The sequence below is a fragment of the Equus quagga genome, chromosome 8 (assembly GCF_021613505.1).
Source record: "Equus quagga isolate Etosha38 chromosome 8, UCLA_HA_Equagga_1.0, whole genome shotgun sequence".
Lineage (NCBI taxonomy): Eukaryota > Metazoa > Chordata > Mammalia > Perissodactyla > Equidae > Equus > Equus quagga.
In genome coordinates, this window is record NC_060274.1 from 14,532,856 (window position 1) to 14,549,439 (window position 16,584).

General features: G+C 38.0%; 1 protein-coding gene across 11 annotated transcripts in view; it reads left to right on the forward strand.

Moving 5' to 3' along the window:
- SYNE1 (spectrin repeat containing nuclear envelope protein 1) overlaps positions 1-16,584 on the forward strand; it is a 446,099-nt gene that overhangs the window by 59,427 nt on the left and 370,088 nt on the right. For all 11 annotated transcript variants that reach the window (XM_046669209.1, XM_046669206.1, XM_046669212.1 and 8 more), the window contains exon 3: positions 12,260-12,321. In XM_046669209.1, the coding sequence (XP_046525165.1) occupies positions 12,260-12,321 (62 nt within the window). The remainder of the gene's footprint in view (positions 1-12,259; positions 12,322-16,584) is intronic.

A 16,584-nucleotide genomic window follows, 5' to 3' on the forward strand; every position in this document is an offset into this window, starting at 1 on the left:
AGCTCTTGTTTTTATAATTTCACCTCCATTTCAAATTTAGGAATTTCAATGTTAAAATTGTAGCTCTCTTTACATCTTAAGAGGACGTGCATGTATACAATAGAAGATAAGTGAACTTGTGTCAAATGATTGCCTTTATGCTTGGATATTGATAAAGTTAATAGAAAAAGAAAATTTAGATCCCAGGGTGAGAATGAGAAATAATATTAGCAGTAATTAAAAACACAAAATCCAAAAATGTGGGATTGTAATCCTAAATCTTCTTAAGACAGCAATTCAATGAAAAAAACAAAAACAATCAAACTTGGAAGGCACTAGCTTGGGAAAAGTCGTATTTATTTAGAACTATATGTTTTTAAAAAGCCAGACTAAATATTGGATGTAAAATATATGAAACTGTGATCAACTACTCTTTTCTCTCTTCCCTACCCAAAATAAAACATTGTATTTTAATTGATTGATACCTAGTATTAAAGTACAATTTAATATTAAAATAAAGTGGTTGTATGAAGAGGATATTTCGAGACGTTTTCAGTACCCACTTTTCTTCTGCTGCACTGATGTTGCCTAAATGCTCACAAGAGGAAAAGATTGCAAAGTTGTGGTAGCTTTCTTGCAAAACCAAGAGACAAGCCACTTTTTACAATAGGGAGCTGCATGCAGCAAATTCGTATAGTCCCAGCTTAAAGCTCTTCTAAAGGCTTCTGTGTTCTCTAATTGGAGACAATCCTTCATCAAGGAGATCAGTTGGCCTGACTTTTTCTTTATCTTGTACCTTTATACGTAATTTATTAGGAAAAGTCTTAGATGTTGAAGCAGCGTTTTCCCCTACCTTCTATTCTAGCAAAAGGTAGGGTTTGACTTTCATTTTTTTCCATGTTCACGTTGCCTTTAATTTCATAACTGTGGTCTTTTTTATCCACTCAAGTATTCCATGTCACTGTTTCCTCTTACTTTATGCTGCATATACAGAATTTGGTCTGTGGTATGCTTCTTTCTGATTCCTGTCTTCCCTCCTGGACTGTAAGGAACCACATCCATCCTCTTGGGTTGCATCCACAGCTGGTCAGAGAGGGATGTTGGCACACAGGAGGGGCACAGCAACATTTATTAAATAAGTGAATCAAATAATCAGCAAATGCATCTGGGGCAAGTTAGAGTAGAATAGGAATTAGATTTCCTAAATTTTGGCCATGTTCTGGAAGTCTCTAGTCTTAATTCCAGTTTCTAGATTTCTGGAGTATTTCTTAACCCCACAATGCTTCCTTTTTTTATTATCATCTGGGCTAATGATAGCTCCTCTGTCTACTCAGCCAGGTTGCTTGTGTGAATCAAATGAGAAGTATACATGAAAACATGAGTAAATTCAAATGTTATAAAGATTCAAGGTAGTTTCATTAATTTACTATGTGATCGTTTTCTTTTGCAATGTTTATATCCACAAATAGAGGAAGAAAAAAGTGACAAGATGACCGAAAGTTCTGCCCTAACTGTTCAAATTTGTCTTTGTTTAGAACTAGGAGATACTGAAGGAAGCCACTGGTGTGAATCGCCATAATGCGCTCTGCTGTTTTTGCTCTCTCATTGTATTTATTGCTTCCCTTCTCTAAATGGTTATTACTTTTCTGCAGGACACATCTCTACCATTGTAATTCTAAATTGTACACATAATCCTTTAGGCAAAAGTCTTAGGGTTCCAGCTTTTTTTTCAAATTCAGAAGCTTTTGGATTTTAGGGTTCTAGAGTGGTTCACATACCACATCTTTTGTATCACCCCCAATCAGAGACTGTGGTGGCACTTTGTAATCAAAGACACTAATCTTTCCCTGGAGAAAAGTATGAATTTTAATATTGAGTGGAATAAAGAAAGATTATAAACAGCCTCTTCTAAAATCAGGTGAGTTTTTTTTCCCACTAAATGATTTTACTAAAAATTTGTGAAATTGAGGCCTGTTTAAGAATTCAAGGCTGATGTGTCTGTTACCTCCTCCCTCCCAGACCCCTATACACACCTGATCCCCCTCCTGGGAAGAAGCATTTTCCTCATCATTATTTTCCTAGAGACTAACCCACTGCCTGGGCCACTGCCTGGCACATTGTCTGATCTATGTGTCCTTAGAAAACCAGCCATATTTAACTGCTTCTCAAACAAATACATTGAAATTCTTTAATTATTTAAATAGTTTTAATATTTGGCCAAATAAAACATATTTGGCATATATCATAAGCTTTTCCTGATCTGACAGTGATAAAATTAAAGTATTATAGTGAATGGTTCAGATATTTTTAACTAACAATAACCAACTGAAGCCAATAAACTATTTTTTGTTTCATTTTTTACAGTTCTGAAAAAACTTGTTAAAAGGTTTGAAGTAGTAAAATAAACCAAACACAATATCAGGATACACGCACCCTCTCCCCACCCACCCGCTCTCCAACCTCATAAGACGTAACTTTCCAGATTTGAATGACAGAGTATCTCACACATCATAGGATACTTTATTCATATTGGAAAAATCATGTAATTCCTATATAATCTTTCAACAAAGGTCTTAGACTTACTGAATTTTGGCACTTCTTAGATATATCTCGAGATAAAGGGTTTCTGCTAAATAAATAGATAAACTGTAGGAATAACCCACTATGTAGGAATGACTTTTTAGAGTGGTTAATTGGACAATAGTAATTCAATTGAAACATATGTAAGTTTTTTCAAATGTTCATACCAATTTATTCTCGTTGTCTTACATAGATGAAAACGGCATAATTTAGACCAGTGATTTTCAATTGGGTTAATTTTTCCCCAGCAGAAATTTGGCAATGTCTGGAAACATTTTTGATTGTCACAATCGTTGGGCAAAGAGAGAGCAGGTGCTACTGGCATTGAGTGGATAGAGGCCAGGGATGCTGCTAAACAGCCTATAATGCATAGGACAGCCTCTCATAACGAAGAATTATCCTGCCCCAAATGTCAATAGTGTTGAGGTTGAGACACTCAAACTTAGGAGTTGATATAACCATATTCTTCTCATCCTTTGTGCCTTAGATTTAAAGTAAGATGGTACTAAATTTTGTAAATGTAACTTTAATGAAACTGGGCTCTTTTAATCTAGTCACTGATTTTACATAGAAAAGAAATATAACTCCAATTCCAAAAATCTTAAGACCATGTGTCTTTACCAACAATTCCTTGAAAAAAATTGACCCAGACAGTGGGTCAGTCTCTAGGGATACAACAGTGGGAAAATGCTTTCTCCCCAGGAGGAATTTGTAATCAGGTATGTATAAGAGTGTGGGAGAGAGGCAGTAACAGATGGAGCAAACTTAAAGCCTTTGACAGATCTTAGTTTGCTGGCTTCACTTGAGCTGAGTTCCTCTGCAGGGTTGGCTGAACTAGAAGGTTCAGGATGACCTCATCCATGTGTCTAGCCGTTGGTTCTGGCTATCAAATAGGGCATCTCAATTCTTCACATGGTCTCTCATCCTCCAATATAGACTGCTTTCCTAACATGGTGGTTTTAGGACAGTGATCCAAGACTGCTAAAAAAGAAACTGTAAGACTTCTTAAGGCCTAGAATCAGATGACATAAAGTTGTTTTTGCTGTGTTATTGATCAAAGCAAGTACAATACCGGAGCAGATTCAAGGAGACAGAAAATCAATTCTACCCCTTGATGAGAGGAAAGACAAAGTCACATTGCAAAAGAAGATGCATATTGGGATGGGAGGATTTTGTGGCCATAATTTAAAATTTGTCTTCTGGTCACTATTATTAATAGCTTTTTTCCATGAAAATATACTTATCTTCTCTCAAAACATCAAAAGTCTCATCCAGTTATGACATCAAGCTTCAAGTCCAGTCTCACGTGATCTGCATCTGGTCCAGATACAGATGAGGCCCCTCAGGTATAATTCCTCTTGATCCCCAGGCCTGTAAACTACAAAGAGAAGGTACCATTCACCCAGCATGCAATGCTGAGACAGGGGTATAGCCATTGCAATAGATGCTTCTGTTCAAAGAAGGGAAGAATGGAAAAGAGATAGCAATCACGGTCCAAAGTAATTCTGAAATCCAGCCAGGACATTTGGCCAGTTTCTTTAATTCAGGGTTAAGGGATATTCCTTGGTTTTGGGGGGATTTATTTTGCTGAGGAAGATTCACCCTGAGCTAACATCCGTTGCCAATCCTCCTCTTTTTTGCTTGAGGGAGAGTCACCCTGAGCTAATATCTGTGCCAGTCTTCCTCTATTTTGCATGTGGGATGCCTCCACCACATGGCTGGTGAGTGGAGTAGGCCTGAACCCAGGATCCAAACTGGCGAACTCAGGCCACCAAAGCAGAGCACACAGAACTTTAATCATTTGGCCACAGGGCTGGGGCCCATTCCCTGTTTTTTTGATAAAAAGTGGCACATATTTGTGCCTAATAGTTTTCTTAACCTTCTTCCTAGCCATTAAAAGTTATGGTTCCACAGTCCTGTCTTCATTTTGAACCGTCCTGTCCCTCTAGTGCAAACTGGCGGTGTTTTTGCTTAACAAACTTGTTTGTTTCCTAAAAAGCTGCTTCGAGTTTATTCTGTGCCCTCAAAGATTCAACTTTGAAACAAACTTTGGATCACATGTGAGGCTGCTGTGGGCAATGCCCATAAGATGTTTGGAAGCTGGTTTGTCTAGTTGAGAAGGTCAACTGGGCACCAACTTAAATCTTTCTCAATTCTTAACGATCTTCCAGCCACACCCTTGATTTACTGTTACCTTGAATCTATATTTTACTTTGCAAATCTTTTTCCAGGAGAGACTGGGAGTGACAACTGTCATATCTTCCCATCCACCACATCATAGGTCCTCTTTGTTTCCTCTAAATTCTGTTTGCAGATTAAATAGTTCCGTCTTTGGTTGTCTCTCTTTCTTCCAGCATGTTATCACATGTAGCTAAAAGAAGCCAGTTGACGCTTTCAGCCTTCTGCAGGACATTGCACTATCCAGATACACAAAGTCAAGTTACTGCAGATGACAGAATATATAAACCTTAAATACCTGTGGCTGTGCCTCCAACCTTTGACAGCTGTTCCCTCACTGTTCTGCCAGCCTCCACTGACAGTCTCTTGGTGTCCTTCCAGCCCCCTTCCCCAGCTGGTCCCAGGGTCAATGCTATGTGTTTTAGATTTTTGTTGAAGCATTGGTACACTCCCAGTAGCAATTCTATTTCAGTTAGCCTTTGTTAACCATCACCAAAACTTGGTGGCTAAAGTAATTTCATGTTATGGTTTCTCATGTTCCTGTGGGTGGGCTAGGTGCGTCCTCTGCTGGCTGTGTCTGGGCTCCTTTATCTGGCTGCGTTCAGCTGGCGCATCAGCAGGGCTATCAGTTGGCATTGGCTCTCACCAGGGGTGTCTGAGTTCTCCTCCAAGTGACTTCTTTCCTTGTGTGGTGGTCTCAGGGCAGAGCTCCAAGAGAGCCAGATGGAACCTCAAGGCCTTTTAAGGCCCAGCCTGAGAAGTCACATATAATTCCTGCAGCTACATGACTGGTGGAGGCAAGTCCCAAGCCCAGTCCAGACTCAAGGGGAGGGGAAATCGACTACATCCTGTGATAGGAGGAGCAGCAAAGTCACATTGCCAAGGGTGTGCTGACCAGGATGGGAGGAATTTGGGGACATATTACAACAGCCACTGCCTGGTCCTGTAAATTTTTTTCATTTATATATTTAATTTAAAAATCTAAACATTGGGTAATTGTAAACTGTTCATTTCATTATGTTGAAATATTCAATATTTCTTAGACCCTACCTATGTATAACAAAGTTAATGGTGATTTTAGTAATTGTAGATCTATAGTTGGGATAATATAATTCTGATCCCAAAACAAATCATTTGACATCGGTCATGGGATTGTGACTATTTAAGTTACAATAATTACATTGTCATCTCATGTTTTTGTTGTTTTTTCCTTTATTGCCACATCATTTGGTTGTGTCAAGAAATTTAATCTGCATATATCTATATTTAAATTTCTTTCCAACTTTTTTATTGAGAAAAGAAAATTACGGAAAAAAGCTACATTTTAGATACTGTTATGAACGGTGTGATTTTACATATGTGGTTTGTTTCAAATTAACATTCAGATTTTCAGGTAATTGAAATCTATAAGACTTTTATCTAAGCCATCATTGTCCTTAAAGCTTCTAAAGAGGATAATGATAATCTGCAAAAGAAACGAAAAAGTTAGTCATAACATTTTGAAAGCTTATCATTATAAGATATGATTCATTAAATAATAATGAATGTATCATTATATGATACCCTTATATTTTTGTTAGACATAGCAATTTCAGACTTTATCTCTATTTATTTAAACAGTCTTTCTTCTCAATATTTTTGTATTAAAGATGACATTGATTAAGCATGGATACACCTGGGAATTCAGTATTTTGCTCTTTATGATTTTTCATTATTCTAATAAAAGTATACACCTTTATGGGCATACCCATGTATGAAGTGCTGTATCTCTCAGAAATAAATTCTTTTAGAAGAATTCATTAAATATATTGAAATATGCTAGTTTCAATTACTACTGGCATTTTTAAAAATACTGTCTGTTAAAAGGATATTGGCATGTATTTTAATTTAATAATGCTATGTAAAAGCTAGTGAGCAACCATAAGATTCTGTGTCACAGTTTTACAGAACATACTATATGTGGTAAATCCATTATATGTGCTAAAATGAAAATACAATTAGAATGTTTCTAGGCAGCAAATTTTTCATGATTGATTGCAAGGGCTCCACATAACCCAGGCCACCTTTCGCTGTGGCCTCTGGGCTTGCAGGTGCATATATAAGTGACTTGAGACAAACCACAGTTGTGCAAAATCAGCAAGTCACTGTTACAATGACTCATCAGGAAGAAAACCGTTGACTGTAGTCCAGTGTGACAGTTTCTTAATGGTCAAAATTAATCACCCTTGCTAACTTGGACCTCATTTCTGCACATATGATGATCTTATCCTGAAATGGAAAAATACTGAGGAAATATATAAAAAGGGCAGAGAAATAGAGAGATTGAATATCAGAGTCAGCTCCCTTTATTTCTACTTATTTCTAGAAAGGGATATTGCCTTGGAATTTGGGAATTATTTCTTATAACAACATTACTCAAGGCCATGTGTGTACGACAGCCTTCCTATATGGAAACCTCTCAGGGCCCAGGCAGCAACCTTCAACTCCTGAGGTCTGTAGGGCCAGCTGCTTTTTTTTTTTTCCTTTAATTTTTTTTTTTTGAGGAAGTTTAGCCCTGAGCTAACATCTGCTGCCAATTTTCCTCTTTTTTTTCCCTGAGCTAACATCTGTGCCCATCTTCCTCTATTTTATATGTGAGATGCCTGCCACAGCATGGCTTGATAAGTAGTGCATAAGTCCGCACCCGGGATCCAGGCTGGGGAGCCCAGGCGACCAAAGCAGAACATGGGAAATTAACTGCTGTGCCAAGGAGCTGGCCCCAGAACCAGCTGCTTTTGAAATGGAACCGGTGATGGAAGCCTCAAGAGAGAAGGACCCAGAGAGTTTTCATAACTATTATCTTCCTCCACACAATCTGGCCTTTAGAAGGGAATCAAGATTCAAGTTATAGGAGAGGAGTGGGGTTGAGCTGCCTCTGAGCACCTTGACCAAAACCTAGCCTTAAGCCAGAGCCTATTACACGTCCCTCTCTGTGGAGCACCCACCTCATAATCTGGTTTAAGTCCCACCTCTCCTCTGTGCTGACGCTGCAATCTCTCAGACGTTTATAAAACGTTTACAGTGGGCCTCAATTCTCATAATCTTCCCTCTCCAGCCTGCTACTTCTCCTGTTTTTCCTTTCTTGGTTAGTGGCATCATTATCCAGATGCCCAAGATAGGAATCTAGAAAGCATCCTTAGCTCCTGTCTCTCTACTTCCTTTTGTTAGTTTTTTTTTTTCTGTGCTGAGGAAGATTTGCCATGAGCTACCATCTATTGCCAATCTTCCTCTATCTTGTATGTGGGTCACTGCCATAGCATGGCAACCAAACAGTGGTATAGGTCTGTACCTGGGAACCCAAGCCAGGCTGCCAAAGCAGAGTTCACTGAACTTAAGCACTAGGCCATGGGGCCAGCCCCATCTACTTCCTTTCCATTCTACTTCTGATAGTTCCTTCGCAGCCATCTTGTGCATCTCATCCCTGGCATTGCCCTAGAACAGAATTCATCACCCTTAACATGCGTTCTGGTAGTTTGTTCCCAAATGTCCTCCCTGCTCTCTCTTCTCCCTTCAATGAAATCTCCATGCTTCCATCAGAGCATATATTTCTGTGTCTCAGGTTGGATATGTTGTCTTTGTCCCATTCAAAACCATCGGTGGCTCCCCATTGTACATAAGATAGAGAGCAAACTCCTTGGCATGTTATTCACAGGAATAACAAACATGTTACCTATTTTCCAGGCTCACCTCCAGTCCTTAACCCCTCTCCACCCTGTAATCTAGCCATAACAGATTTTCATTGTCACTTTAATATGTTATGCCATGATTTTAAAAGACTGCCTCTTTTTTCCTACAAAGTTCTCTACCTACAAATTCACTTCTCTGCTGATGTTCTACTTAATGGCACCTGCTTTTTTAGCTTCTCTGAGCCTTCCAGCCTGTCTCCTTAGCCTACGGGAGAATTGCTTGCTCCTCTGTTCATATGTTCCTCCATTGCCGTAGCTGGCACCCTGCTTTGCACTGTTGCTTACATGCCTGTCTGTCCCATTGTATTACCAGTTCCTTAGAGCAGGGCCTGTTTCTCAGTCTCCAGTACTTCCTTAGCAAATTTGTCCATTCATCTCCTTATTAAGTACCTACTGTGTAGTGATGAATACAACGGTGATGGATAAGTCAGACGTGGTTCCTGCCGACTAATCTAGAACTTAGATTCTGGTACTGGGAATGAACAGGCATCCAGAAGATGGTGATGTTTTAACTAGACTGATGTTGGTGGAGATGAAATATTCAGGAAGTAAAACAGACACCAATGTGGAGTTGGTGTGAGGGATGAGGAAGAGTAAATAACCAGGGACGACCTCCAGGTTACTGTCTTAAGAACTAGGTGCATCTTAGGTTACGTTAATAGAAATTCGGGAATAAAACTTAAAAACAGGACCAACTTCTTGTCCTCTGTGATTCTTAGAACTAGAGGACTGGGTTTCCTTGTGAGATGTAGACAAACTTTTCTGTGTTTGGAACTAACATACTGGTTCAGCAGAATGTCTAAATGAGTTACTGTTTTTACAATTTTAGTAGAAATATTAAGCATGCATATATATGAACACTTGTTAAGATTACGTCATGTTGTTCTGAAAAGCAGAAGATAGAAAAATCACTAATAAGGTTATTACATATATTTAAATGATAGTCTCTTAAATATAGCTACATATACACAAGGGGAACTTTATAAATCTATATCCTGGGGATTAGTTATCTCAGTTCGCCACCAATAACATTACAAAGAAGTGTTATTGTTCATAATATTTTTTAATGCAATGGGTAGACATTCATTGCATGTTTCATATTACTTCCATAATTTAAACATTTTATGATGTTGGTATCAGATTTAATTACCAAATCCTGAACTAAATTATTCAGATTTTTGTGTCAAAAATGAGGATTTGTTGAATGATGAAGTTTTAGAAATTTTTTTCCTTTGAGAAAATACTAAGTGAAATCAGAAAATATTTACTTGGAATTCAGCAAACTGTGTCTGGTGACATAAAAAGCAGATTGTTGGGACCCAGGAAATCTGCTTTTGCAGCCATGATATAAAAAGAAACATGTAGAGAATTTGGCATTTCAATACATACAATGAATGCTACAAAAAATAAAATTGGACCTTTCTAAAAAAAAGAACTTTTAGCTAAAATATAAAAATAAACTCAGAGATTTGCCATCAGAAGAAACCGTTACAATAGCAGTATTCTTTCATTAAAGGTGGTAGGAGTAAAAATATAAAAATTTAAAATCAGGAAGCAATATATTATCGGTAGATTATATACCTAAATTTATGACTCTATACACTAACATTATCCTAATATTTTTAAGACTTTAAAACATTGGCATCTTGTGATATTTATAAAATAGTACATAATCTCAAATGAGTTAAAAATTTTATACACACTCTAACTGTATCTATAGTCTGTTTTAGACTTAGAATTGGATTTTCTGTATTATAGATAAAGTTCTGGATTCCATCAAAACTAGCTTGATTAGTCAAGATCCTTCTGCTGCTACGTGACTTTAGTTACAGAACCTAAAGATTTTAAGGTCAAACTCAAATTTATTTAACTATGAATTTATCATTTTGATGTGATTACTGTTGATTTTACTAATATAGTCATTTCTATACCATCTTTGGACAGCTGTATTGTGGTGTAGGAACCAGACTCGTGGTCTAAAATTTGACTCTGCCACTGGGTGACTTTGATAAAAATGCTTAATTTCTATGCTTTGGTTTTCTTATCTGTAAAATGGGCATTATAGTAGTTCCTGCTTATAGATTTGTACAAGAATTAAATGATTTAACACACATATATTACATATGATATATAATTAGTTAATCAAAATAGTTAAATAATTAGAATGTAATGTGATTTAGAGAGAGAGAGAGAGAGAGATCAGCGCCTGGTACATAGGAAGTGTTGCCTATTATGACAGTGGTTTGCTTCTGGTATGTACTTGAAAGTTAAAAGCACAAGCTTAAAGTACATTAGAATTAGTGACATTCTGCAAATTTTATGGATATATCCAAAATTTCTCCAAATTGACAGGTTTTGTTGTTGACTGTCTTCATTCCTTCATTCTACAGTATTTATCTGTCACATTTGTAGGCATTGGGAACAAAGTTACTGTCCTCATAGGATTTATCTTCTGGTAGGCAGTGAAGCATTCTGAGCTGAAACCCAAGACAGGTCAGCTCTAGAGATGGGAATTGGAGCATCACCCCTCCACGGGTAAAGAAATGAATTACAGCTTGTTCATCGGTGTTCCTTACAACATCAAGGCTACAAGAAACAGTTGACACTTGATAGATGCTGCTGAAATGAATAGAATTCACCGTTTCTTTGAAAGGTGTTAAACTGGTCTCTCTCTCTCTGCCCTTCATCTCTTTATACCTCTAATTAAGGCCCTCCTGGACTCTACCTTTCTTTCTTCCTATATTATTTTTCTCTTGTTGCATAACAAATTACCACAAATATAGCCATTTATAACAATGTTCATTTATTACCTCAAACTTTTGTGGGTCAGGAGTCCATGCACAGCTTAGCTGTGTCCTCTGCTCAGGGTCTGACAAGTCAAGATGTCAGCCGGGCTGCATTCTTATCCAGAGGCTGAACTAAGGAGGAATCCACTTTTGAACTCATTCAGGTTGTTAGCAGAATTTGTTCCCTGTGGTTATATGACCAAGAGACCCACTGGCTCTTGGCTGGAGGCAGCCCTCTGCTCCTAAAGGCAGCCCATAGTTCCCTGCCACATGGCCCTCTCCATGCGCAGTTCACAACACAGCCTTTTACTTCTTCAAAGTCAGCAGGACAATCTCTCACTCCAGTCAGCTAAGATGGAATTGTACATAAAGTAACATGCTCATAGTGTGGCATCCCATCGCCTTTGCCATATTCTGTTGATTAGAGGCAAGTCACAGGTTCTGTTTGCGGTCTATCTGCACAGTGGTGTGGACTCCAGGAGGTGGGACCCTTGAAGGTCACCCACAGTGTGTTCATCACACTCCCCATGTGGGTAAAGTCCCTGTGATGCCTCAATATGCAACTCTATCTTACTGCACAACTGATGACCCTCTACCACAAATATGCCCCTGCTTGTCTGTCTCCACCTTGGATATTTCATGGTGGATACCTTGCCCTGTTCATCTCTCTGGATCCCCTTGTATCTAATGTAAAGCTTGGCACTTAGCCAGTCTCAGTAAACTTTCTAAAAACAGCTTTATTGAGGTATAATTGTTCAGTCAACTTTCAATAAGTGACTGAAGGTCAACATAGGCCTAACATATTGCAAATTTTAAAGCATTCGCTGGTAACTTTTAAAGGAATGGTCTAATTTGGAGCTGTACTGACTCTTCCTTCAAGACAATAATTGGCAAAAGGAACTAGAAGATATAATAATATTATGATTATTCTAGAGTTGTGTAAGTATGAATTTTTTCATGATACAACTTCAAGACATACTATGTTTTCTTATTAGATTTTTTTTCTTCTAGATGAGCAAGAGATAGTACAAAAACGGACTTTCACAAAATGGATCAACTCTCACCTGGCCAAGGTAAAGGAAATCACCTCGAGTTCTATGTTTACGTACTTTGAGCCAACAAATCATTAAATGCATGGTATGAAGGAATGCTACTGTCACTATTGTCACTCTGGCTAATCAATGGTATTGGCAATCTATCAGTTTAACTGTCACCTATGTGGGGCATTTGCTAACACCACCTCTGGGAAAGAATGAATGGATACCTAGATTCAACAACAGTTCCTCCATGTCAGTTCCATGAATCTTGATGAAATACTTCATCTTATTATTTCTTCTGTTCTAATGTATGTGTTAGATGAAAAAGAGAGAATTCACGCTGGATTTTTATTTTTGTGTTAGTTTCTATTTGGAACAGAAAGAAGCAAGGCTTGGTCTGCCCTGAGCAAAGAATTCTATCTGAGATCGTGACAGTGTCTGGGCTCTTCTCTTAGGTGCTTTGATAGAAAAATAACCATGGTGGCAGGACACTAAGAAGACTAATCATTCTGAAATTACCCACATTGATATTAGGTTGTATCAGTTGACTATGTAATTGTACATTGAAATGACTTTGAACATAAATACTAATATAAAACAAATTCCCATACAGCTACATTACAATAAAGTTAATCCTTATAATGCTGGTGAGAAAAATATGTGAACTAAAAGACATTGCATTTGTAAAACTAAATATAGACAATAGGACAGTTCTCCGAAACCAGTTAGAGGATCCTTTACTGAGAGCGGTGCCTGTCATGTGCAAGGCTTAACCCTGTGAGCAGTTTCTGATCAGGGACGTCCCCAAAGTGTCTTTTATAGTTCAGAAGCAAACAAAGCATGGCGATTTATTTCAGTCTCATCGTACAAATTAACTGCTTACTGTGTGTCTATGGTAGGCTTTAGAGACAGGGGGAAAGTTAGCAAGACACTTTCCCAGGGCTTGAGAAACTCACAGTCCAGCAAAGACAGAAGACTAGAACAACGTGTCTAGAGACAGGATACACTGGGATTCTGTCTCCTATCATCTCCTCTTTCCGAAAGCCACTTGCTGAGAAGGGAATTCTCTGGCCCAGCGATTACACCCAGAATCTGCCCTGTGAAGGCAGTAAATGCCTCTGGGGGCCCATTTTCTCAGGTCTTGGCTGGTGCCAGCTGGCCACTACTTATACCACAGAATTGTCATCAACTGGGGAAGGTTGTCTTTTTCTAAAATGAAAATAATTATAGTTTTTTCATATTATAAAAAGATTACATGCTAACTGTAGATAATATTAATAATAAACCTCTTACAAACTGTAAAAAAAGTAAAAATTACTTTAAATCTCTCAGTCTGATGTAACCATCATTAACATATTGACCATCGTTCTTCTACACACAGACACACACAATTTCACAAAAATGGTTTTATAGGGTACTATTCTGTATGCCTCTGTTTCACTCAGCACATCTTGCCATGTCAATGGATACAGAGCTACATAATCATTTTAATGGTTGAATAATATTTTATTATAAATATGATATAATAAAATTATTCATAAATTATAAATCATAAATTAGCCACTAGCCTATTGACAGTCATTTAGGTGGTTTCCAATTGTTTAATATTAAATAAAATACTATATTGAAAGTCCATGGGCCTATATCTTTGTATGCTTATGTGATTTTTCTTCTTAGGATAAATTTCTAGAAGTGGGTGGATAGTCAACAGTCATACACATTTATGATTTTAATATATACCAAGAGCTTATGACAATGCCCATTTCCTTACACTATTAGCACTCTTTAAAGGTAACAGTGTTCCAATTTGATTGGCAAAAATAATTTATAATTAATTTTTTTCATATTTATTTTTTAAACAGGAGTTGAATATTTTTGTGAAAGTTTTAAAAATAGAATTGTTCGGATACACTTATCTATGTACTGAATACTTAAAAAGAAGGGAAATCTGAATGTATGCCTGTATACAAAGGGTCTTTGCAGAGGGAGTATATGCCATGTTTGTTTTCAAATCTGTTTTATTATTGTTCAAGTTACTTTACGTATTTGTGTGATAAATGGTTATTAGAATAGGCTATACCAATATGCATCCTTTTCTGGTCTCTTTTCCAGTCCTGTTTTGTGACTTCACCCCGGCAATTTCCTGTCTAATATCTAAGTCTTACCTTTAATGTGTATTGCAAGCCTCTCTCGTTAATGAAGTCATTTCTGACCACATGTGAAACAGTGACCTGCCCCCTAGCAAATGTCCTGAGAATGTTAGCAGTTTCCCTGCACCCATCTTCCAGCACTGTCCCCCTACCTTCTCTGGTTTTCCTGTGGTAGAATCCGAAATCTCAGCACCTCTCCAGAACCTGCAGCATAGATGGAGAAGTTTAGCATATCTTAAGTTATTTTGTACTGCTTCATATCTCACCTTCTCCACATCATTGTAAAGTCTTTAAGGCATATGCTGATTCTTGGAATTTCCTTATAAATCCTAATAGCTCTAAGCACAGTGCTGAGTACCATGGAGAGGTGCTTAATAAAACAACAACAGCAAACAGTCTTTATCTTTTCTCACTTTGAATAGTAAAGACATCACGGGGGGAAAAAATATAATGATTCATTTCCGGCACTGTGCAAAGTGCTTCGCATCAATTATTTGATAGCTTTAATCTTTACACCCCTGGTAATTGGTGCTGCTGAGATTTAATCCAGACATGAATCTAAAGTCCATGTGTTTTCCTTACTTTACACATTTTTGCATCAATGTTATCCTTTTGAAAGACCCAGAAAATCATTACCTTCCCAACTGCTCCGTTATAACCTTAATGTGATAGATATTTTTTTGTCCTTTTTTCCTCTTCTGTGCTTGTGATTTTTTTTCTTTCTTGGGTCATCTTGAAAATTGAAAACTGAAGCAGAACAATGATACCTCTACTTGTTATCCTGAACTTATTTGTACTGTATTGTAGTATCTTGCCAAACATAGCCAAAAAAACCACATATTCACTGGGGAACATTTTCCTTTTTTGACATTTATATTTGGAAAAGATCCTGAAAATCAAATCTGACCCCATTACTCTGGCTTGGCAGTTGAGTGTTTTAGGATAGCTATAGGCCTGTCTTCCGGTCTGCATCTGTCTCAGCAGCTGATCTCATAATTCCCTACTCATCTCTCTCTCTTTTCCCCATCCTTTTCCCAAGGTTACCCCCATTTGAGTTTCCATTTCCAGCTTTATCTCGTTCTCATTCTCCCTTCTAATCTCTCTCCTATCCCTGAACCATCTCTCTCTCTCCCATCTCATCTCCTCCTCCATTAAACCTCCACCTCCACCCAACTCCCTTCTGGCTCTATCTCAATCTCCCCATCCCCATCTTTATCCCCGTTTCAGTCTCTATTTCCATCTTTACTCTATAAAAACACATGCAACCTGCACATCCTAGGCTTCACAGCTTCATTGAAGTCTCATTTACATATACATCCAAATTAAAATGGAAGCACACACTTCTTTCTCCATTGCAGTGTGCTGTCTTACTTTTGAGAAGGATGATATCTCACTTGCAACAGAAACAAGGTCAATTTCATATCTTTGATTTGACCTCTGGAACCAGGACATTGTGTCACTTTTCTGGCTGCTCCTGTGAGGAGGCTTGCTCCCAAAGCCATTCTGCAATACTAAAATGTGCTTGGTCCCATCACTCTAACACCTCATGGACCACAAGCACATGTACAAACACACACACGCATACACGTGTACATGCTTATCCTTAGTCAACTAGGCTCCACAGAGGCATGTGTTATGCCCAGAGTCTCACTAAGCGTCTCAGGAAAACAGCTTCTTAAATTTTTGGTCCTCGGCTCCTGATCATCTATTAGCAACACACAGATGTCTCCCCTGACAACAGGTCTCCAGTCACAGAGCAGGCCCAAAGTCATACTCAGAATAAAAATATTTCTCACTAAAAAAATAGTCCACTGAGCAGCAATTTGACCTGTCTCCAGAGCTTCTTGAAGCCAACTGTTCCTCTTCTTTCTTGCTCATTAAATAACCAAGGTCAATGGTTTGTTCTATAACCAAGAAACAGTGTGCCTCAGGGGTGGAGCCATAATTGCTGTCAGCTTTGAAAAGACCTGGTGGCCTGGAATTTGTTGGGTCAGATTGAGTCTGGTTTGGTATGTTGTTTGTGCACTTGTTTCTTTACTTTGTCCAGTAAATACTCAACCAATTTAGACCCAGTCTTAGTCAGCTCAGGCTGCCATAATGAAAGACTGTAGACTGGGCGGCTTAAACAATGAACATTTATTTCTCACAG